This window comes from Gopherus evgoodei, chromosome 12, assembly GCF_007399415.2.
Source record: "Gopherus evgoodei ecotype Sinaloan lineage chromosome 12, rGopEvg1_v1.p, whole genome shotgun sequence".
In the NCBI taxonomy this organism is placed as follows: domain Eukaryota; kingdom Metazoa; phylum Chordata; order Testudines; family Testudinidae; genus Gopherus; species Gopherus evgoodei.
The window spans coordinates 2,357,301-2,378,623 of record NC_044333.1 but is presented as its reverse complement, the minus strand read 5'-3'; the positions used below and the strand labels follow the sequence as shown (position 1 = coordinate 2,378,623).

General features: G+C 54.8%; 1 protein-coding gene across 1 annotated transcript in view; it reads left to right on the top strand.

Moving 5' to 3' along the window:
• CARMIL2 (capping protein regulator and myosin 1 linker 2) overlaps window positions 1-21,323 on the top strand; it is a 130,226-nt gene that overhangs the window by 39,538 nt on the left and 69,365 nt on the right. Inside the window, exons 14-23 of the mRNA XM_030581180.1 lie at window positions 178-287; window positions 1,198-1,275; window positions 3,173-3,249; window positions 5,227-5,331; window positions 6,314-6,383; window positions 7,568-7,649; window positions 11,058-11,154; window positions 12,362-12,419; window positions 14,612-14,784; window positions 20,467-20,535. Of these exons, the coding sequence (XP_030437040.1) occupies window positions 178-287; window positions 1,198-1,275; window positions 3,173-3,249; window positions 5,227-5,331; window positions 6,314-6,383; window positions 7,568-7,649; window positions 11,058-11,154; window positions 12,362-12,419; window positions 14,612-14,784; window positions 20,467-20,535 (919 nt within the window). The remainder of the gene's footprint in view (window positions 1-177; window positions 288-1,197; window positions 1,276-3,172; window positions 3,250-5,226; window positions 5,332-6,313; window positions 6,384-7,567; window positions 7,650-11,057; window positions 11,155-12,361; window positions 12,420-14,611; window positions 14,785-20,466; window positions 20,536-21,323) is intronic.

The window sequence follows — 21,323 nt, the reverse complement described above, 5'->3', positions numbered from 1 at the left end:
TTAAGGAGAGAATTCCAGTGTGGGATGGTCTCTCTTCACCTGCTGTCTCTGGGTGGTCTGAACCAAGCAGGGCTCTGGGATTGCAGGGTTTCTAATATGACAATGTCCTTCTCTGCTCTGCGTCCGCTCTTGGGTCCCCAACATGCTCACCGGCTTCTCCTCCCTTCCCTCGGGCAGGAGCAAGCACTTTATGCCAGTCCCTTGCGTCTAATGGAATCTTCAGCACCTCACTTCAGCACCTGGATCTCTCGGGGAATCCTGGCGTCCTTGCCACGGACGATGCCAGCGTATGTATAAATAGCTCCCAGCAGGTGGCAAGGGCCAAGCCAGAGAAACGCAACTAAAACCTGATCTGCATGTACAGTGAGCTGAGATGTGTCTCTTCTCTCTCACCCTTGCTCTGGTTATGGGAGGCTGCCGCTCAGGCATACCTGCTAGGGTGGGGCTGAAAGTAGCAGAGACCACATGGCAGCACAGGTCAGGGTGGGCTTGCTGCATGTGGATGTGAACTCAGATTGCTAGCCTGCCCCGGGTCCATGCTGCTCTTGGTCCCCAAGCTAGCTAGATGTGTCTGCCTGAGCTGCAGTCACACCTCTGATTGGAGCGGAGACTCTCTCTCTAGCGAGTGTTGCATTTTCTGGAGGTTTAATGGTTTAGGTCAGAAGAATCTGGCCATCAGCTGGGTCTGTTGTTGGGGCTTGGTCAGATTTTTGGGCTGCCCCCTTTGTCATTTGGTGCCAAAATGTTCAGAGGGGATTATTGCTTTTTGGGTGCCCAGTTGAGACCCTGTGGACCCTGTGCCCAGCCCCCACAGCTCCTGTGGACTCCTGTGGGAAGTCAGTGTTTTCAAAAGCCCCCAAATCAGAGACCATTCTTGGCAAATCTATTGCAGGTCACTTTGGCCAAGCAGCCAGCTCCATTTCAGCTTCCCCTGGCCTGGCAGTGCTGCCCAGGGGAAGGAGCCAATTGGCGAGGAGGAGGTGCCTGTGGGAAGGAGGGTCTGGGCTCACCCCCAGGCTGGTTTGTTTCCTTCTCCACTTTCTTGAGCTGAACGTTAACCCTGCTAAACCCCAGGAGAAAGGCTTGCTCCTGATCCCAGGAAGGAATGTCCTGCATTCAGCCTCCAGTGCGAGGAGACGCTACCTCCAGAAAAACCCTTCCAGCGGACCCTTAAATCCACATCTTCTCTCCCCACAGAGCTTGCACAGCTTCCTCAGCCATGCAAACTTGGTGTCTCACCTTAAACTGGCCGGCACAGACTGTGCTTTGGATGCAGTAAGTAGCAAGGGGCTGTTCCCCACTCATCTGTGTCGAAGTGGCCAGCTCCTGAGACCTTCCTTCTTGCCATCTGCGTCACTCCAGCCCTTGCCGTGTGCCTGGCCCTGCAGACTGGAGTTACTTTGCAGTTGTGCAGCCCAAGAGGCAGACGAGTATATTTCTGCCTCCCAGGGCTCCTGTTCCCGGGTCTCTGTCCTCTTTAGGCAGAGGCAACTGAGCTGCTGGTGCCTGCAGAACTCCCAGGCCTGGCTTAGCCCCAGCTGAAGCAGAAATGTACTGCAAGTCTCATGCATTATTGATCAGGAGTGAATGAATGCAGCAGGTGCTGCAGCTTCGGGTGTAAATCTTGGCTCTGGCATCCAGGGTTGGAACAGCCTCGGCACTGTAATTTATGGCCGGACCTTAAATTACATCAGATGTTGGTGCTTTGGGATCGCTCACTCCACCGAAGTTATGCTTCCAGATAAGTTTTCCAGCTCCTTGCATTTCCCTCGCTGTCATTGCTGCACGCAGATCTGGTTATTTACCTTGGAAATGGGGGAGCATCGTAAAATGCTGTTTTGCTCTGGAAAGTGGGTCTCTGTGATCAGCCGGTGTGCTTATTTGAACAGCCAGACTCCTTTGGGGACTCAGTCAGCTGGTCCCATGTGCCTGCCTTCTGCAGGCCAAAATACACCTTGTGGGACCCCTGCGACCTCACTGCCTCCAGCTGCCGTGCACATTGCAGCTGCTAGATGTGTGCGGTCTGATTTTCAGTGGGACTTCAGTGAGGGGCTGACATCTCGGAAAATCAAACCGTTAATCACCCATTCTGTGGCTGGCTAAGAGGGACTCGGACTCGGCTCCTCTCCCTGGGCTGGGCCGGCCCTGCATGGTCCATGGGAGTCGCTCGAGTCGCCAGTTCTGCCTCGAGACGCACAGGGAGCCGTTTTGGACACTTAGTCACTTTCTATAGCAGAGCCGCATGTCCTAGCACAGCTGTGTCAGACAATGTGACCAGTAGATTGCAGAGGGTTAGTGATAAGAGGAAGGCTGACCCAGTGGTGAGAGCGCTAGTCTGGGACTTGGACAACCTGTCTCAATTCCCTCCCCTGCCCCAGCCTTCACCTCGGCTCTGTGCCTCTATTTCCCCCTGTATGCAGTGGGGGTAGTAGTCCTGCCCTACCTCACAGGGGGTGCTCTGATACTGTGGTGATGGGGGGCAGTATAAATTGCTTGGCTGGATGCATAGAAACCGCACACGGCCAGGCCTAGTGGTCAGGCTCCTTATCGCCCATCTGCGGTGTGTGCTGGGGGCTGTCCAGTGCCCAGAGGCAGCCTCGGCCCCCATGCCATGACAGCAAGGCTTGTGCCCAGTAAGCAGCGGATGGCTCTCCGAGTCGGGTGAGGGGGGAGCTCAGTTCTGCCAGGGCTGCTGCAGCATTTCCACCTTTGGAGAGTTAGCCCTCCTGGCCTTTGCAGGAGGAGTGGTCTGGGTGGAGAGGGAGGGAGATTTGCTTTGCGTGGGAGAAATGACTGAGGAGGGAGAGGGATGGCCAGGGGGGAGACTGAAAAGGGTGGGGGGAAGCTAGGTGGCCTTTCCTGGCGTCCCCACTGAAGGGGAAGTAGAGGAGTAGCTGGGGAAAGGAAGCCCTGTAAACGGTAGTGTGGTCAGGGTGGGGAGGGCAGCTCCCAGCTGTGCATGGTGCTTGCCAGTAGGGGGCGTGGTCCCAGAAGCATGAGGGCGGGGGGAAGCTCAGGCCGTCCTGGGAGGGGGCAGGTCCCCCCAGACCTGCTTTTCCCGAAGCGGGAGAGGGGTTGTGTCTAGTGTGGGGAGGAGCACTCGTGGCCCGTGGAGCTATGCTGGCCCTGGCCCGGCCTCTTGGTCTCACACACTTCTCATTTCCTTTGCAAGCTGTTCGGAGCATTGGCCATCGGCTGCTGTGCCAATCTCGCCCACCTGGATCTCTCCAAGAACGTGTACTCGCACAGGTAAGGCTCAGATTCACTCCCTTTGTCGTCCGTGTCTAGCGAAGTCTGGCCCGGGGATTCCCTGTGTGTCTGTCTGCTGGAAGCCGTCGCGTCTCTGGCTGGGTGCAGTTCTCAGTAGCTGCCCAGTGCAGTGACCACGACCTCTTGGAGCAGTTAACACCCCATGGGTGAACTGCCCTTCCAGGCCGCTGTGGCCCTGCTTAGTGACACGTTTGAAAATAGCAGAGGTACATAAATCCCATCCCCCTCTGTGTGTGCAAGATAGCATGCGACCCTGGGAGCAGAAATAACGGGCTAATGGGGGCAGCAACATGGCTGATTTCAATTTAGCTTGAACCTCTTCCTGAGCAATTTAAGCCAAACCAAAATCAGCCTGGCTTAAACTGAAGTAAAAGTGTCCACACAGCCTTTTTGCATCGGCGTAACTAAATGGGTTTCCATTCACCCCTTAAATTAATCTGGTGATGTTTCCTCCTGAAGAGCAGCCCGTAGGTTGCAAGTCCTTTGGGGGCCAGACCCCTAGGAACGTGCTGTGGGAAGAGCAACGTGTGGGATGGAAATGCAAAGGAGCGTTGTTCACGTTATTTTTGATGACTGTCAAGGGGAATTTCAAGAAGAATTTACTGTTGCATTTTTTCATATTCCGGTTTGACTTTTATTCCCCCCGGCCCCGCTGCCGCTGGCACCTGTTCACATTAGAGGGCAGCTTCTCTTGTAGTATTGACCTCATTTGTGCCTCAGGCGCTGGAGGCTTTCATGCCAGGCTCAGTGTCACAGCAGGTGTGGTTTTGGGCTGGCCGGTGGGAGACGTAGGTTCATTTTTTACCTGGGCTTCCCACCCCCTGTGTACGCTGCCCTTTGTAGACAGGAAAATTTCCCTCCCGCTAAAGGTTTGTGCCCTTTTCAGCTTCCTCACGATAGTTCCATTTTCCCATGGGTTTTTTAATCTTAGAACTATCCTGAATATCAAATCTTGTTTGTCTTTGCTGGAGGGCTGACCGGAGAATTGGGGTGGGATCTCTCTCAGCCCAAAAATGAAGTGACTGGTTTGTTTGAACCTTTCACTAAGAGATTTTTCCTCCCACCTGTTCCATGGGCTTTTTAGTTCAATAGATATTAGCAAAAGCGAGCAGAAAACAAAACTGATCTGACTCAATTTCCCTGCCTTGCTCAATTGCTCTGCCTTTACTTAGAATCATAGAATGTCAGGGTTGGAAGAGGTCTCAGGAGGTGATCTAGTCCAACCCCCTGCTTAAAGCAGGACTAATCCCCAACTAAATCATCCCAGCCAGGGCTTTGTCAAGCCGGGCCTTAAAAACCTCTAAGGATGGAGATTTTACCACCTCCCTAGTTAACCCATTCCAGTGCTTCACCACTCTCCGAGTGAAAAAGTTTTTCCTAATATCCAACCTAAACCTCCCCCGCTGCAACTTGAGACCATTACTCCTTGTTCTGTCATCTGCCACCTCTGAGAACAGCCTAGATCCATCCTCTTTGGAACCCCACTTCAGGTAGTTGAAAGCAGCTATCAGATCCCCCCTCACTCTTCTCTTCTGTAGACTAAATAACCCCAGTTCTCTCAGCCTCTCCTCGTAAACCATGTGCTCCAGCCCCCTAATCATTTTCATTCCCCTCCGTTGGACTCTTTCCAATTTGTCCACATCCCTTCTGTAATGAGGGGCCCAAAACTGGACACAGTACTCCAGGTGTGGCCTCACCAGTGCCGAATAGAGGGAAATAATCACTTGCCTAGCTCTGCGGGCAGCAGTGCTGACCAGAGCCGCCAGGGTCCCTTTTCGACTGGGTGTTCTGGTCCAAAATTGGACACCTGGCAACCTCACCTCCAAACTGATAGACTCCATGCTTTGGGGTTGGTGCGCAGGCTGTGTTACTGTTGACAGAGGACACGGCTGAGTTGGGGTTAATTGAAATGGTAGAAAGGGGGGCTGAGATGATATGCTCTTCTGCTCATTTTAGAAAGCCGAGAGATGTCCCTCCGGCCATCAAACTGTTCTTCAGCAAAGCGGCTGCCCTCCGATACGTCAGCCTGGCGTGTATCAAGCTACCGCCAGAGGCTGTAAGGTAAGGGGCCTGTTTCCCAATGTGCTTAGGGACAGAACTGCAAGGGCTCAGACCCCACAACTGGGGACAGATTTACAGCGGTGACCAGCCTCCACCATCTCAGCGCTGGTGATGCTCGGCCTGTACTGTGCAAACAAACAGAGGTGCGAATAGCAAGGTCCTGTAGAGGGCGGCTCCTGGTTGCTGGAGCTGCACGCATGTATGTGCACAGTGGGTGGGAAAACAAGAGCTGAGGGTATCCTGGGGAGTCTTAGAGGATTAAACTGCTGTGGTTTGCAGTCGGGGGGTGCGTAGGATCTGAGTAACTTGGGCTGGGGATAGCCTGCCTGAAACCACAGACAGAGGGGCTTAGCTCACAACAGGCTATTGATTTAGTAAATCCCTATGTATTAAGCCCAGCTAATACACCTAGCAGCCTCCTCTGGACATCCAAGTGCATGCTCCCCCTGGTCTCAGCCTGATTCACTAATCCCTGCCATTCAGCACTGCCGGCCCTTTCCCCAGCTCCTTCAGTCCCGCTGGGAACCAGGGCGAGTGAGTGCACACGAGACGAAGGAACAGAACTGTACTGGTGTCAAGAGGCAGCATGACCCCCAGACGGGAACAGTGCCAGAGACTCCCTGGAGTCCAGCAGGGCCTTGCAGGTGCTGTGGATTTGCTGCAGAAGGCACTCAGGCATCATGCTTGTGGATGGCAAGGGAGAACCTCGGGTAGCTAGGGCGGCTGGTGGGACACACCTTTGGCTCTCCTAGCACCCTGCAGTGTTCCAGAGGGGCTGCAGGACCAGGGAGCAAGAGCCAGGGCTGCTTCTACTCCCAGGTGCCCTGAGGGCAGGTTGAGTGAGAGGGGAGTCACTGACTGTTCCCGATGGTATTCCCGGGGGGAGGCTGGCAGCATATCCAGCTCCCTCTGCCTGCTGATGAGAGGAGAGCGCTGGGTTCACAACCACTCTAAACGCCGGTTACTTTCTGGTTCATTGCAGGGCCTTGCTGCAGGGATTAGCATATAACTCTCAGATCAGTGACCTGCACCTGGACCTCAGTAGCTGCGAGGTGAGGACGTGGCACGTGACCCAGTAAAGCAGGGCGACAGCTGAGTTCCAGCTAAACCTCGACACTGCATCTGAGCCCAGCAGCCCCGGGTGAAGAACTCCCGGGGCCGGGCAGTAAGTGCAGCTCACCCACCAGAGCACGGAGGCTGGGCAGAGCAGTAGGACTTCATGGAGTTGCACAGCCTTCCACGAGGTGGAATTTTTGGCCCATTATCGAGTAGTTTAATTGCTACGCGGATGTTATGATCTAGGCATTTACAAGGAATGCCTGGGCAGAAGCCAAGCCAGGGGAGAGAGCATCATCCTGTGTAAGCCCTCCGACACGGACAGAGTTAGCTCTCTGAAAGGAGCCCCCTGGCAGTCCTGCGGTGCTCGTGAGATAGCCAGGGCTGAGCCGGCTTTCTGCTGCTTCTGAGCGCTGCCCAGCACTGGTACCAGGCTGGGGAGCGCTGCAGCTACGTACCCCCATGGCAGGTCCTGCGATGCCAAGCCTGACTCACCTTCCATCTGTCTGTGGGTCTCTCCCTGAGGGTTTCCTAGCATTTCCACAGTGTTAATGATTCCCCCCCCGCAGCGCCCTCTGAGGCTGATGGGAATGAGGATCCTGGCTGTACTAACAGGAAGGAGAGACAGTTCAGGGTTAATGTCTCAGCTGCAGCCAACTTGGGCCCGTCATGGAGGGTAAAAGCTTGAAAAGCACCTAGGTGGTTTAGGCCCCCTAATTCCCATTGAAAGTCATTGGGATTTAGGCTCCTCAGTCGCTCCTAAACTGCTTTTTGGAAAAGTTACCCTGAATCTTTCTGGCCCAGCTCCTCTGGATTTCCTGGTCCTCTAGGCCTCGGTTTCCTCGTCTATAATAATGCCCACCCACCTTTTGGGACAGCTTTGTGCCCCATGGCTGAAAAACGCGAAGGGTTTTATTTCTTCCTTTCTCCACATACTGTGTCTCTGCCCTGCCCCTGCAGCGGTGGCTTTGGTTCTAACCTGAGCCTGGGCCAAGCTGGCACAATCGGCAGGCAGCTCACGGTGAAGTTCCAGGTTAGACTGTTTGATCTAACGCCCCTTAGTGTAGGGTGATCCCAGGGGCACTGAGAGCTGATTCGACTTTCCCAACTGTCATGTTCTTGCTTGTGAAAATCCGAATGTTCCCTTTTACTCTTGTTCTGTTTTGTGTTTCATTTACAGTTGCGATCGGCAGGTGCCCAGGTGATCCAAGATCTGATTTTTGATGCCAATGCAATTAGCAATTTGGATTTATCAGACAATGGTAGGTACATAGCTTCTTTGACTTACAATGAGTTTTGTCACCGTGACTGGAAGTGTTTCCTCTGAACCTTGGCACAAGGCTGTGTGCTGCCAGCTACAGAAGCCAAGATAACCTCCCTGCCAGAACAATGATTGAGGTTGAGGTCCCCTCAACTGCTGTAGAAATAACCATTTAAAAGAGGAGACTTGTTTTGATGAGGGGTGACTAACTGTGGCTCTCTGAGCTGCCATATGTGGTTATATACTGGGGGTGGGGGCCACATCTGGGTATGGAAATTGTATGGCTGGCTCTGAATGCTCACGGAATTGGGGTTGGGTTGCAGGAATGGGTGCGGGCTCTGGGGTGGGGCCAGAAATTAGGAGTTCTGGGAGCAGGAGGGGGTTGTGCGCTGGGGCAGGGGGTTGGAGTGGGGGATGAGGGCTCTGGCTGGAGGTGCGGGCTCTGGGGTGGGGCTGGGGATGAGGGATTTGGGGTGCAGGAAGGTGCTCCAGGCTGGGACTGAGGGGTTCAGAGGGCAGGAGGGGGATCAGGGTTGGAGCAGGTATTGGGGCATGGGAGGGTTTGGCTGCAGGCTATGGGTGGCGCTTACCTCAAGCAGCTCCCAGAAGTAGCGCGATGTCCCCCCTTCGGCTCCTGTGCGGAGGCGCAGCCAGATGGCTCTGCTGCGCACTGCCCTTCACCCCTGCAGCTTCCATTAGCCAGACACCATTCCCAGCCAATGGGAGGTGCGGGGGCAGCGTTTGGGGTGAGGGCAGTGCACAGAACCCCCTGGCTGCCCCTAAATGTAGAAGCCAGTGGGGAGACATGCCGCTGCTTCTGGGAGCTGTGCAGAACTGCATCACGTGTTCACAGAGCGGCCACGGACCTGCTCCCCGGCTGGAGTGTGGCAAGCCGCAAACCCCGCTCCCCAGTGGGAGCTCAAGGGCCAGATTAAATTGGCTGGCAGGCCGGGTGTGGCCCGTGGACCGTAGTTTGCCATCCCCGTTATATGCAGTATTGCTCCATTCCTGCCCTTGCTTCTTTGTATAGCTGTTCCTAGCCATGCTTCTGCATTTCCATGGCCTACTTCTTCCAGTACTCCAAGACTCCACTGCTTCAGTTCGGTGCCAGTCTTCTGCCCCTGTTAGCACAGGGCAGTAACAAACACGAGGAGCAGCAAGTGGCTGGCATGCTGGAGCTGTGGTTCAGTTAGGCCTGGTACATTTCATTCTGGTGGAGCGTTTTTCTATCAGAAAATGCCATTTGGCTGAAATAGAAACTTTCTGCGGGAGCATGTTAATGTCGATGGAATTTTTGACATTATCCAAATGCTTTGGGTTTTTTTTACTGAAATCAAGAGCAAACGTTTCCATTGACCCCAAGTTTGTGTTTTTTTTGAAAATTGCATTTCTCGGCAGATTTCTGAATTCTTTGGTTTTGTTCCAATTAGGAACAAAAATCATTTTTGACATGGCAGAATTTCTTGTGGTTCCTGCACTGCTCTGGTAGTTTGCATGTGCCCGTTTCCTTCTGAGCTGGGCTGCACTGGGGGGGACAGGAGCAGCTTAGAGAATAGCAATTCTGTGTTAATGGGGCTGTTGTGTGGAGTAATTTTCCACCTGTGTCTGGTCAGTGGTGAGCAAACTGACAGCTGTGTGAAAATGACCAACTTGGTTACCAGGCCCGTTGGCTGCCTGCTGGCCTGACACCAGACGCCTCAACAAGTGTTGTGGCGATCTCACAGGGCATTGCTCCAGAATTGCAGCTTGGTTTCCATTGTACCAGCACCATTCTGCTTTGGGATGGGTTTCCAGTTCTTTCCTCTCCTGGCCTCGTTTGGTTTCGTGTGAGTTTTGGTCTGGTAGGACTTCACTGGAAATTAGCAACGACAAGTCGTCAAGAGCTTGTGAAGGAGGGAGCTCCCTTCTTGAAACTCCCCGTTGCACTTCCCTATTTATCGGTTCTGATGGAAGATTTCCAAAGTCTCTGCATCCCTTGTCCTACCAATGGGACGTGGGCGAGTAGCGAGGTGACTGGAGCTGGCTGGCTTTACCACTTGCCATGCCTATGGAGCCCTGCTTGGCTTGTCACAAGGCAGTCACTTTGGCTGTATTTTCCGTATTTGAATTCTGGCTGGCTGCCATTTGTTGGCGTTCAAGGGGTTCTGTTCTGGGCGGGGAGGCAGCCAGCTTTCCCCGTGGGCAAGCCCCGCTTCTTGGTTCTGGGAGGGCTCCTGTGCCACCCTGCCATGCTTCTTGTTGAGCAGACAGCCTTCTCTGAGCCCACTGACAGTGTGTGTCCATGGCTGCCAAGGCGAGGGGCTGATCTCCTGGGTTGTGGACACCTTCCCTGCCGTCAGAGGCATCGTCTCATTTCACTTCAGGACGGGAGGGAAAACACTGGGAGAGAACTGGCTGAACTGGGCTCCGTCAGCAGGCAGGAATGCTCACAGCTGCCGAGCAGCCCCCCCGGCAAGGGCCCTTGTCACGGAGTGTGGGGGAGTCCGGCCCTGCACCCCTCTTCCTGGGACCCACAGTGACTCTTAGCCAGCCAGTAAAACAGAAGGTTTATTGGACAACAGGAACACAGGTTACAGCAGAGCTTGCAGGCACAGTCAGGACCCCTCCATCGAGTCCTTCTGGGCTTTCAGGGTGCTTGGATCCTAGCTAGGGTACCCTGAATTCCGCCCACACAGCCCCAAGCCCAAATTCCAACTGCTTCCCTCCTGCCACTCCCTTCCTTTGTCCCCCTTCCCAGGTCAAGGTGTTGACCTTTCCCCTCCCTTACCTAGCTCAGGTTACAGGCCCTGGCATCGTCCATCCCCTAAAGTCCTCCCCTGCTCTCCCACTCCCCACACAGACAGTCCCTACTGCATCACAGCCCTACACATGATCATGCCTGTCCCCCTCCCCCAGGCTCTATTCCATCTGCTCAGCCAGGGACCCTGGGAGGAGCAGAGGCAGGAGTGGCGCTCTCCGCTCCGCACAGGAGCTTAACAACCAGCCCTGGAGAAACACGGGCGTCTGAAAGCAGAGCCTGGGATTGGTAAAGCTTCCCGGGGAATAGCCCACTGAGATCCCCCACATACCCATCCACTCTGCAAGGGCACTAGCCTCCTTGTGCCAGCGAGTCACCATCTGCCAAGGCTGCAGTGCCCTGGAGGTGGCCAAGGGACAGACTGAGCAGTTTGTCGATCTCCGTGGGTCTGTTGAGGTGGGGATGCACCCTCAGTGTAAGGTTTAGCAGCATCTGGTGCTACAATAGCAAAATCTGGGTTTTTCTCACAACCCTCCCGCTGCAGGCGTGGCTGCCGGTTGCCACATCTAACTCTGCTCCTCTCTGTTCGTGCCATGTGTCCTTGGGGCGTTGGCAGTCACAAAGTGCCGGACACTGGTCACGGATCGTCATTGCTGCTTTTGTGTGTCGTAGGCTTTGATGCTGACATGGTCACGTTGGTGCTGGCGATAGGCCGAAGCAAATCCATTAGGCATGTCTCCTTAGGAAAGAATTTTAACATCAAATCCAAGTAAGTGTCACGTGATTCATGCGTGTTATGAAGTGAACTTTCACAGGCGTAGGCCTGACCCCTGATTTATATACACACTGGGTGTGTTGCAGGTAGTCAAATTACATTTATTTACTGCAATTGCTGCACAGACTGTAGCTTTGCGTTGTTAATCACCATTTGCCTTTGTGTGTACTGGGCCTTTAAATGATGATGCTCTGATAAATCAGAGGTATCAAAGTCACAGAATCATCTCATAGAAATGTGGGGCTGGAACAGAGCTGGACGTCAGCTAGGGCAGCCCCCTGTGCCAAGGCAGGGCCAAGGAAACCTAGACCAGCCCTGATGGTTTTGGCGAACCTGTTCTTAACCCTCCAGTGACGGGGATTGCACAGCCTCTAGTCCAGTCCCAGTGGTGCTGAATATCCACGGACTATCATGAGCCCCAAAGGCCTGTGATGTTTGCCTCAGTGTTCAGCCTGGTGCAGGCTTGGGGATGAGCTCTTGCTGCCTCAGTTCAGATTGGAACAGGTGCAGAGAGAGGCTGTTGGGTGATCAGGGGACTGGAGAGAGCCTGTCCTATGAGAGGAGACTCAAAGAGCTTGAGAGACGGGCTGATTGCGCTCTGTAAATATTTTGGTGGGCGGGGGAGAGCTGTTTAAGTTAAGGACAATGTTGGAACCAGGATAAACTGCCAGGCGTACATTTAGGCTGGAAATTAGAAGGTTTCTCACCATCAGAGAGGAGGCTGTTCCAGCACCTCACCCAACAGGAGTAGTGGGGCAAAGGACCCAACTAGTTTGAAGATGGGACCTTCATACATTTATGAAGGGGATGATCTGACAGGGTTGCCTGTGATTAGCAGGGGCCTGGACTCAATGGCCATCCCTGCCAGTCCTATGTTCTTGGGTTACTGTCCAGCGGACATAATGCAGAGGCCTGGGGTCTCAGGGGCAGGGACACAGCAGGGTGCTCACCCCCTCTTAGGCTAGCCAACAGGGAGGTGTAACTGAGTACCTCTTGGGCAGGTGCTCAATGCCCCAGGCTGGCTGCAGCTAGGCCAAGGCTGGTGGCTTGCGGGAGAGAGGGAGGTGCATAGATGAGCCATGCAGTCAGTGTAACGTCCAGCCGCAATGGACACTTCCCAGCTCGGTGCTGACTTGAGCCTGCATCAGGCTCTGCTGTGCGATGGGGAAAGGCAAATGACCCCTCTGCATCTCCTCCGCAGGGACAATCTGGCTGACGTTCTCCACCGGATTGTTCAGCTCACGCAGGAAGATGACTGCGTAAGTGCTTGCTGTGGTGCCAGCCCGGAGCCCCGTAACTGAACCGTTCGCGCTGTTTCCTCTGAATTGTTCCCATTCATTCCAGAACCCCCAGGCCAGCTGTGAGACAACTTGTGTTTCAGTTCAGGTGCAGAATGTGGGAGAGTCGCTGTCTCTCTCTTCCGTAGAGTCGCTCCCTCTGTGGTTGGTGTTAACCTGAAAGGAATGGTCAGGCTGAGAAATGAGTGCTTTTCGGGCTGCCTTTGGGAGAGTATAGGAAAGGAATCAACAGCTGGTAGAGTCTAAAGTACAGCTGAGGGAGCAGGAGAGATGTGTGTTGTACATGGGGGGGATGGATAACAGCCCAGAACAAAGGTGATGGGCTTCTGAAAATGTCACCAGTTTGGAAGGGTCTAGGGCCTCTTCTCAGGGCATTGAAAAGGCAATGAAGATTCGTCTAGGCCAGGCAGAGGCCAAACCCTTATGTCAGCGTTACTGACGCTGCATCGACCTAACTGCAGCAGCCTTGACTCTGCCGCTCGTGGCCGTGGAGTTATTAATTCCACATACCAGAGCAGTTACGCCTGCAGGAGCGAAGTTTAAATGTAAACTGTGGTTGCCACCTTTCTAATGGCCGGTAACTGGACCCCCAAGGCTCTGCCCTGTGCTCCGCCTCTTTCCCCAAGGCCCCACCCCATCACTCGCTCCTCTCCCTAACTCCTCTCCCCCCGTCGCTTGCTGGATCCCCTCAAGGAGCCTTCCTGCGGGTAGGAGGCAGCGCCAGCTGAGCAGAGGCTGATGTGGGTTAATGACCTGGCGCCAGTAACTGGACTTTTGGTTTGGGTGCCATTTAGCGTCGAAAACTGGGCACCTGGCAACCCTAAATGGCTCCCGGATGCAGGAGCCCAAACCCGGACTGTCTGGGTAACACCCGGAGGGGTGGCAGTGCTAGTGTAGACACTTCACAGCGAGGCCGACATAACTGCTCTGCGACAACCTCGCTCTGTAGTGTAGCCCGGGCCTCAGCTGCTTCGATTTCACCTTTGTTCCTCCTCCTTGTCAGCCTGCTAGTCCTCCAGGCACCTACAGAGTCTTCCAGGGAATACAGGCTAGACCAGACCTGAATTTCTAATGTGAAGAAATCCCTTTCAGGCCTACCCCCATCAAAGAGACACAAAAGGGGCAAGGGCACTGATGTTATTTAATCTTTGCAGGTCTCCTTTGAAGGAGAAAACCCACTGGTGCATTACAGAGTTGCTGCCACAGGCAGAAAAGGTCTGTGCAGCCCAAATCCCATTAAACAGGCCTTTCCCATTCCTGTGATTGTCAGGCTATTAGTGGGTGAATGGTAGCTTTCTCCTCTAGGATTGCCCCCTCCTCCTGCCGAGGTTCAGCAGGATTGAGAGGCCAGAGGTGGCTCAGACTGCCCCACGTTGTTGTCTGTGCTTTCCTCCCCTGGCTCTTGCTGCTTTTCTGCCTATGGTAGGGGCCAAATGATGTCTGTCTGTCTAGATACTTGTCTGGCCCCCATCACAGGAGTATCTGAGCACCTCCCAGTCACCCTCACTGTACTCTGGGGAAGCAGGACATGGCTAGTGCCCCACAATAGAGATGGAAATCTGAGGCACAGAGAGGCTAAGTGACTCACCCAGGGTCACACAGAAGTCAGTGGCAGAACAGGGATCACGTCACCATCCTTCCCCTGGCACAGGGAAGAGGGCTCACAAATTCCTCTCTCTCTGCCCCCGCCCCCCAGGTGCTCTTGTCCGAGGACAGCTCTGCTTTGGCTTTGGCCATTCCCCACGCATAAGGAATGCTGTGGCTGCTGAGCAGAGGCCTCTTGGGCAGGGTGGAGTTACCTGCAGGCCTCCCGCCCGCTCCTGGCTTCATGCAAACAACTTCCAGGTGCTTCCCTCTGCATCTTTGGTCTGGCCCTAGCTTTGGGTTCATTAGCTTGTCCCCTGCACTTACTGGCTGCCAAGGCCTTTAGGCAACAGAGCTAGAGCACAGCCCATGGGCCCGTCCCAGAGATGGTAAAGAGCTCGTGAGCTGCACAGGGCATTCTGGGGGGGCAGGGATTCCCTGGCTGGTCCCATCACGCAGGTGGCCCAGTCTGTGTAGTTAGATGGGGGGCGACCTGGTCCCTTGTAAAGCCCAAGGGGTTCTGCAGCACCAGCACCTGATCATTTCTCCCTCCGGTGTTTGTCTTCCAGCCTCTTCAATCCCTGTCCGTGGCCGAATCGCGACTGAAATTGGGAACCAACGTCCTCCTGAACGCACTGGGAAGTAACACCAGCCTCAGCACGTTGGACATCAGTGGGAACGCCATTGGCGACACTGGAGCCAAGATGCTGGCCAAAGCCTTGCAGATCAACACAAAACTCAGGTAGTGAGTATGTGCGTGTGTAAGGGAAAGGCAGGCGGGCGGATGCTGGTAAGTGCTGAATCTCAGCACAGCATGCCGGCTCTTGCAGGGCGCTGCTGGGCCGTGTTCCCAGAGAGGAGAGGAGCGTGCTGCCTCGGGGGGTTTGCTAAGCTGTGTAATAGCCCTAGGAATCACGGTGTTTCCATTTAATAGGGCAAGTAGCTGGTGAAATTTCTACCACTTGTTTAATGAAAACATACTGAGACTGATCCTATAATGGCAGATCCTGTCTCCCCCCCAGATTCTCATTCCTCCATCCTGCCTTGTACCCACCCTCTCCTCCCAGCAGTGTGGTTGAGAGCAAGCTCTCCTAGTTCTCATATGCTCCTTGGCTTTGTTCTTGCCTCTCCGCGTTGCTCACCTGCCCACGCAGGCTGCTTGGCCTCTCTGTCGCCCGCATGGCTGTTCTGTGTGCTTGGCGCTCCCTGGCTCTGAACCATTGGCACCTCAGCTGCACTGGGACATCTGCCACCAGCAGTGCCTCGAGGTAAGTACAGTGAGCTGTGACGTGTGATTGACACGGTGTCCCCCCACCCATCTCTTCTTCACCCTCTTCAATTCCTCCTCACTCCCAGTGTACTCTCCCCTTCCCCTCCCCCCACTGCCACAGCCCCATTCCCCTGAGGATCCCTATTGCCCCTTTCTGGTCTCTGCGTCTGTCTCATCTCTATCTATGGTGCTTATCCGGTGCCCTTCACTGTAGTATCTGCACCTCACAGCCTGTAACAGATTTATCCCCAGGGGATAATGGAGAACCGAGGCCTAGAGAAGCTAAGTGACATGCCCAGGGTCACTCGGGATGTTTGGGGTGGACCAGGAATTAAACTTGGATAGCTTACAGCTGCTTTGCCCCCTTGGCTGTCCTCTCCCTCTCGCAGCCATTCGATGTCTCTTGGTCTCAGCCCTGCAGAGAGTTCTCTCTCTCCTATTGCGAGCAGCTGCTTCTGCGGCTGTGCGACGTCTGCTGCATGCACATAAATCCTGGGGGGGTGGGTCTGATCCAACGGCGCAGGGAGCACCTGTGAATGCTGCCCTGGGGCAGGCTTACATGTGTGTAATCATCAGCTGGTGTTAAGAAGGAGTGCTGAGCCCCCTAGTCTGTGCCCATTTAGATGGACCGTTTGTACATACTCATTCAATACCAGCTGATTATTGGCGACGTGCTCCATAGGAATGAAGGACCGAGTAAAGGGAATGCCTGGATTATATAATGGCTAAGCCTCCATGGCAGCTGTATGGCAGATCAGCCGTCTGTTACTCTGCAATTCAGTGTCAAGGCAAGTGCCTGTCAGGGCTGATTACCCCATTACCTGGCAGTGCTGTGCACCCTCAGCGTCATGGGGTGGATGAGGCTCTTCGCTGCAAGCTGCAGCAACATCTCCAGGAAGGGAAAACCAGGGCTGGGTATCCCGGGCTTGCAGCTGCAGGAAGCCGGGGCATTGCTGGGGCATGCCCTGCCTCCCCGTCAGGCACTGGGGGTCATGTGGCTGGACTCTTTATGTAAGTCAAAGATCTATGGAAATGGCATTGCAGAGCCCACGGGCTCCCCATCAGCCAGGCGCTGTCCTTGTCCCTCCCCAGCACTGGCAGTGCAGTGATCTACCGTGGCTGGCCCGAAGCCTCCTCTGCAGTGAGGGAAGCCCCGAGTGGGTGTTAAGGGATCGTACTGTGGAGAGCGAGTGCCCTTTTCCCCTCCCAGCCCAGCTGGCCATGCCCGCCCAGGTGCAATGTCACTGTAGCGAAGCAAGACTCACTGGTGTGGCGCCTCCTGCTGGTTGTCCTGGGAACTAGCTCGATTCCAGCCAAGAGCACCCTCCGCAGGCCGATGTCTCACTTGCCGCTGTCCCCCATGGCCCTCCCGGACCCTGGTACCCCTTACCCTGGGTTCTGCCCTCTGCAGTACCCCCGCTCTGGGTGTCTCCTCCCAGGGGAACCCCCAACCCTCTCATCCACCTTGCCTCAGTGGCTACTGTTGTCATCTATCCCCCGCTCCCTGGAGCAGGCTGCAGTCTGTAAATGCCACTCATCATGAGCAAGGGGGCTGGACCTGCTGCCTTTGCCTATCCCTGGGCTGCCCCTCTGCAACCCCAGTACATTTGTAGGCCTTCAACAAGGCCTGCAGCCTGGGGGTTTACCGGGCTGGAGCTCCCCAGCTCCCCTTGCCCTTCCCCAGCCCTGCTCCAGTTCAGGTACCTTCCTCTCAGGCAGCCAGGCCCTTCTCCCTCCAGGACGGGAGAGAGACTCCCCCAGCTCCTGGCCACCAGCCCTCTCATCAGGGCCAGCTGGGCCCTAACTGGGCTGGCCACAGCTGTGGCTGCTTCCCCAATCAGCCCAGCTTGGCTGCTTTGAACTTTTTTCCAGCCAGTGAGAGTGATTGTAGTAGGGCAGCTGCCCCTGTTCTCCGTGAGTGGGGCAGGTTTCCCACTACAGTCACTCTCACTGGAGGATGGCTACTAGCTTCGGCTCCCCACTCTGCTGCGTGACAGAGGGGAGCGGGCTAGCCAGGCGCCGACCTCCAGCTTTGCTGCCTTCTCCCCGCTGCTTTTGTGCCTATGGGTCACTGGCTCTCACTGCAGGGCCCCAGGGCTCCAAATCTCCTGTCCAGTGGCGCTGGGAGGCAGAGGAATTGCCTTCACCCAGCAGTGGGGCAGAGATGGGGAGCCTCCTCGATCCAGAGCAGGACTCGTTAGGGATCTCAGTCCATTCATTGCTGCATTTCTTCTCTGAGGAGAGAGAATTGCAAACCTCTCTGGCTGGTCACGTTCCCCAGGCCAAGCAGAGCAACGGGGGAACTCGGCCTTACACGTAGATATCACAGTAAACAAGTCAGCTTAATAACTGGTTTTGCTAGTCACGGCGCGAGGCTGGGACTGCTGATCCCTATCTAGCTGTGGCTGCCAGTAGTTCTGGGTGCCCATTTCTGGCTCTCCAGTTCTCCAGCATGCAGCTCACTAGCTGCACCTCCCAGGCCCCTGCCCCTGCCCCTGCCCCTGCCCCTGTCCCTTCAGCGTTTGATCCTCCCCCAGCACTGGTTGACAGACGTCCTTTGCCGAAGCAACAGCAAGGATGTCCTGAGCCTGTATATCTGAGCCTCAGAGGGGTGGATCTGGGAGACCACAGGCCCTGCAGGCAGGTGGTGGGAGAGGCTAGGTGGCCTGTGGAGAGCCATTTCCCCTCCAGAGGATTCTGGGATTAACCACCTAGCGTTGAGCAGCAGGGTCACATTTCACTGCTGTTGCAGGGTGAAGTTTGCACATCAAAACAAGGCAAACATGGGCCTGACGGGTCTCTCTAAGCTCATGTGCAGCATTCTACTTCACTTTGGCAGGACCTGTCTCATGGCCGGCATGGCCATGTCTGCCGGCCTTGGGTTAGCCTGACCCCAGGAACGGCTGACAAAACCTCTCCTGGCTGAATCTGCACCCTTGGCGAGGGAAGGGAAAGTCACAGCTCCCTCTGTTCAGAGCCTTCCTGAGCAGGAAACTCCTCTGGGTTGCCTGGGGGTTACAGGGAAAAGATCCCTCTTCACCCCGTGATGTTCGCCCCCGCGCTCTGAAATCTGCATTGGGAGTCTGTAGCCAGCTCACAGCTAAGGCTCATCCATTCGTGAAGTGGCAGCAAGAGAACTCCGTGGGGTTTAATTCACACCTGTCATTTCAGGCTCTGTGTGGGTGTGCTCTGATTGCAGTTTTTCTGTTTCCATTTTGCTCAAGGCAGTGAAAAATCCCAGTCTCTCAGCTCTATTCTTTAACCCTCTGGGGCCTGGAGTTTACCCACTGCAGTATTGCCAAAGACTTGCCAAAATCAGGGGTCAGGTCCCCGGAATCACGAGATTGGCTTTAAAATCATGAGATTTTGAACTCATGGGTTTGATTTCTTTGGCGCCTGGAGTCTGGGCTTGTAGGTGGCATGCAGGCCACATTTTCATGCTTTTCTCCACAACCACCAATGCTGGAGACTTTTAAAAAATGTATTTTTAATGCAAGGCGAGATTCTTGATGTAATCCCATGACTCCAGGAGCTGGGGGCTTTAAGAAAGAAACCAATGCTCACAAGACTCATGATGCACCCCAAGAATTGGTGACGCTGCTCTTGTGCGATTTGGGCTCTCTTCTCTGCAGTGGGAGATTGGTGAAGCTAACGACCCCAGGCCAGGGACACCTGCTTAGCCCATTGCTCCTGGGGCACATGCCAGCTGAAGGGTCAGAGCTTTCAAATGCCACGACCTGAGTTTGGCTTCAGCCCTTGTGCAGTGTGGCTCATCCGGCCTGTGATACAGTCACCTGCCAACTGCTTGTGCTGAGCAGCAGGAATCGCCGCAGAGTCTGCCGCAGGGCAGGCCCCTCCAGTGTGGTGAGTGATCACACCAGAGCCCAATGGGGTTGCCTCTTGGGGATGTGCTATACAGCCAGGTGCAGCAGCTGCCTGGCTCTCCAAGCCCTTGGTGAGTTCACGCTGTGCTGCTGGCACGACAGAGAAGATGCATGTTGTCCTCCCCACTTCGCACTCTCCTGCCTGGCAGGGCAGCGGTGGTGGTTTCGCTGCAGCATCTCTTGCTCCCTGTGTGCGGGCGCCTGGTAGTGGTTCTTGCTGGAAACGGACACAGCAGCCACGCGCTGTGGAGCAAAGAGACCTCACTAAGACCCCGTTCAGTGCCCAGCAGCCTGCCTGGATGTTAGCTCACCGGAAAGTCCCCGAATGTGTTGGGCTGCTCCAGTTCCCAGAACCACTCTGCTTTTCATTTTGGAGGCACTGGGATACTGCAGGGAGGGGCCAGATAAGTCCCCAGAGAGATTTGCCAAAGAGATGGGCTGGATGGTTCAGCCAGCCCAATAACACCATTCTAAACCCCAGCCAAAACCGTGCTCCCAGCCCCCCAAAACTTGGGGGCAGTTCAGATCTTTAGTGTCCCTCGTGCTGGAGAAGAGACAGGCCTGTGCTCTGTATAAGGAGAATTCCTCATTGACTCTGCCAGCCCTGGAGTTTTCTAGCTCCCAGACTAACACAGCCTACGGGCCATACAGGATATCCTTAAACCCTGGCCTGGATTTAGCAGTGGTTCTCCCACCCCTGGGGTTATGCAAAGGTCATCCAGAGGGTGCAGCAACTCATCTAGATATTTGCCTAGTTTGACAACTGGCTATGTAAAAAGCACTAGCGGAGTCAGTACAAACTAAAATTTCATACAATGGCTTGTTTATACTGCTCTATGTACTGTACACTGAACTGCAAGTACAATATTTGTATTCCAGTCGATTTATCATTATATGGTAACAATGAGAAAGTCAGCGATTTGTCAGTAACAGTGGGCCGTGACCCTTTTGTATTTGTGTGTCTGGTTGTGTAATTCAAGGAGTTTTTAAGTGAGGTGAAACTTGAGGGTACACAAGACAAATCAGCCTCCTGAAAGGGGTATATGGTCTTGAAAGGTTGAGAGACACTGGGCTAGAGGATCTGACCTAATCTGTGCAGTGAGCCCCTCTCTGGAGTGGGCTGAGCCAATCCCCTGCTGAATGTTAGAGAACTTTGTATCTGGAGTGCAACCTCCGGCTCGGACAAATCTGGGCTTTTAATATGCTGAAAGTATGTGCCTTGTGAGGGGGAATTGTTCATTGGGGTTCACCCTCTTTCGTCTCTTCCCAGGACAGTAATTTGGGACAGAAACAACACCACGGCCCATGGATTCCTTGATGTTGCCCGTGCTTTGGAAAGGTAGGGGCAGTGTAAAGCACGTGCTTTAACTCCTCAGTGACATGCAGGTTTCATTGCCTAGTAGGGAGTTCTGCGTTAGGACTGGGGTCGTTCTCGGACGGGATCCCCACTAGCCCCTAACCTTGTGAAACTAGACAGGTGATATTGACAGAGCACAGCAGGGCCCAAGTCAGATGCCAGGAGACGAGAGCGCCGGTCGGTTCGCCCTCGGATGAGGGGCTGCCTGTGGGCTGTTCTGCCATCCAGGCAGTGGAGACAGGCTGTGTCGAGTGTGTCACTTCTGGCGAGCGAGGTGCTGGCTGTGGTGAAGTGAAGCCTCGTTAACTGCATGTGGGGAGAGGGTGGGCAGGCAGCTGGCTGGATGCAGTGGGAAATGGAGATGCGCAAGGTGCTGTAGCTAGAAGGCAGGCCTGGGAAGGGCCTGTGTAACCGTGTGCTGTGCCCAACCCTTCTCCACCACCTTGCAGCCACAGATCTCAGAGAGCTGCTTGACCATTAATGAGCTAAGCCTCAGCTCCCCCCCGGCCCTTGTGGCAGACAGGATGATCTGCTGAGAGCCCGAGCTCCAGCCCCAGCTGGAATGGCTCCATGGCTATGTTTAGCGCCAGAGTGCAAGCCTGAATCTGTACTCTGAGACTGGCAGCCGGGGGTTTGGACAGTGTGGACGGACCGTATGTGTCCTTATGCACCCGCTGCTGCACACTAGATGCTCCGCAGTGCACTTTGATCTGCCTCGCCTTGAAACAGGCGTAGATTAAAGCGCACTCGGACACTGTTCGTGCAAGGCA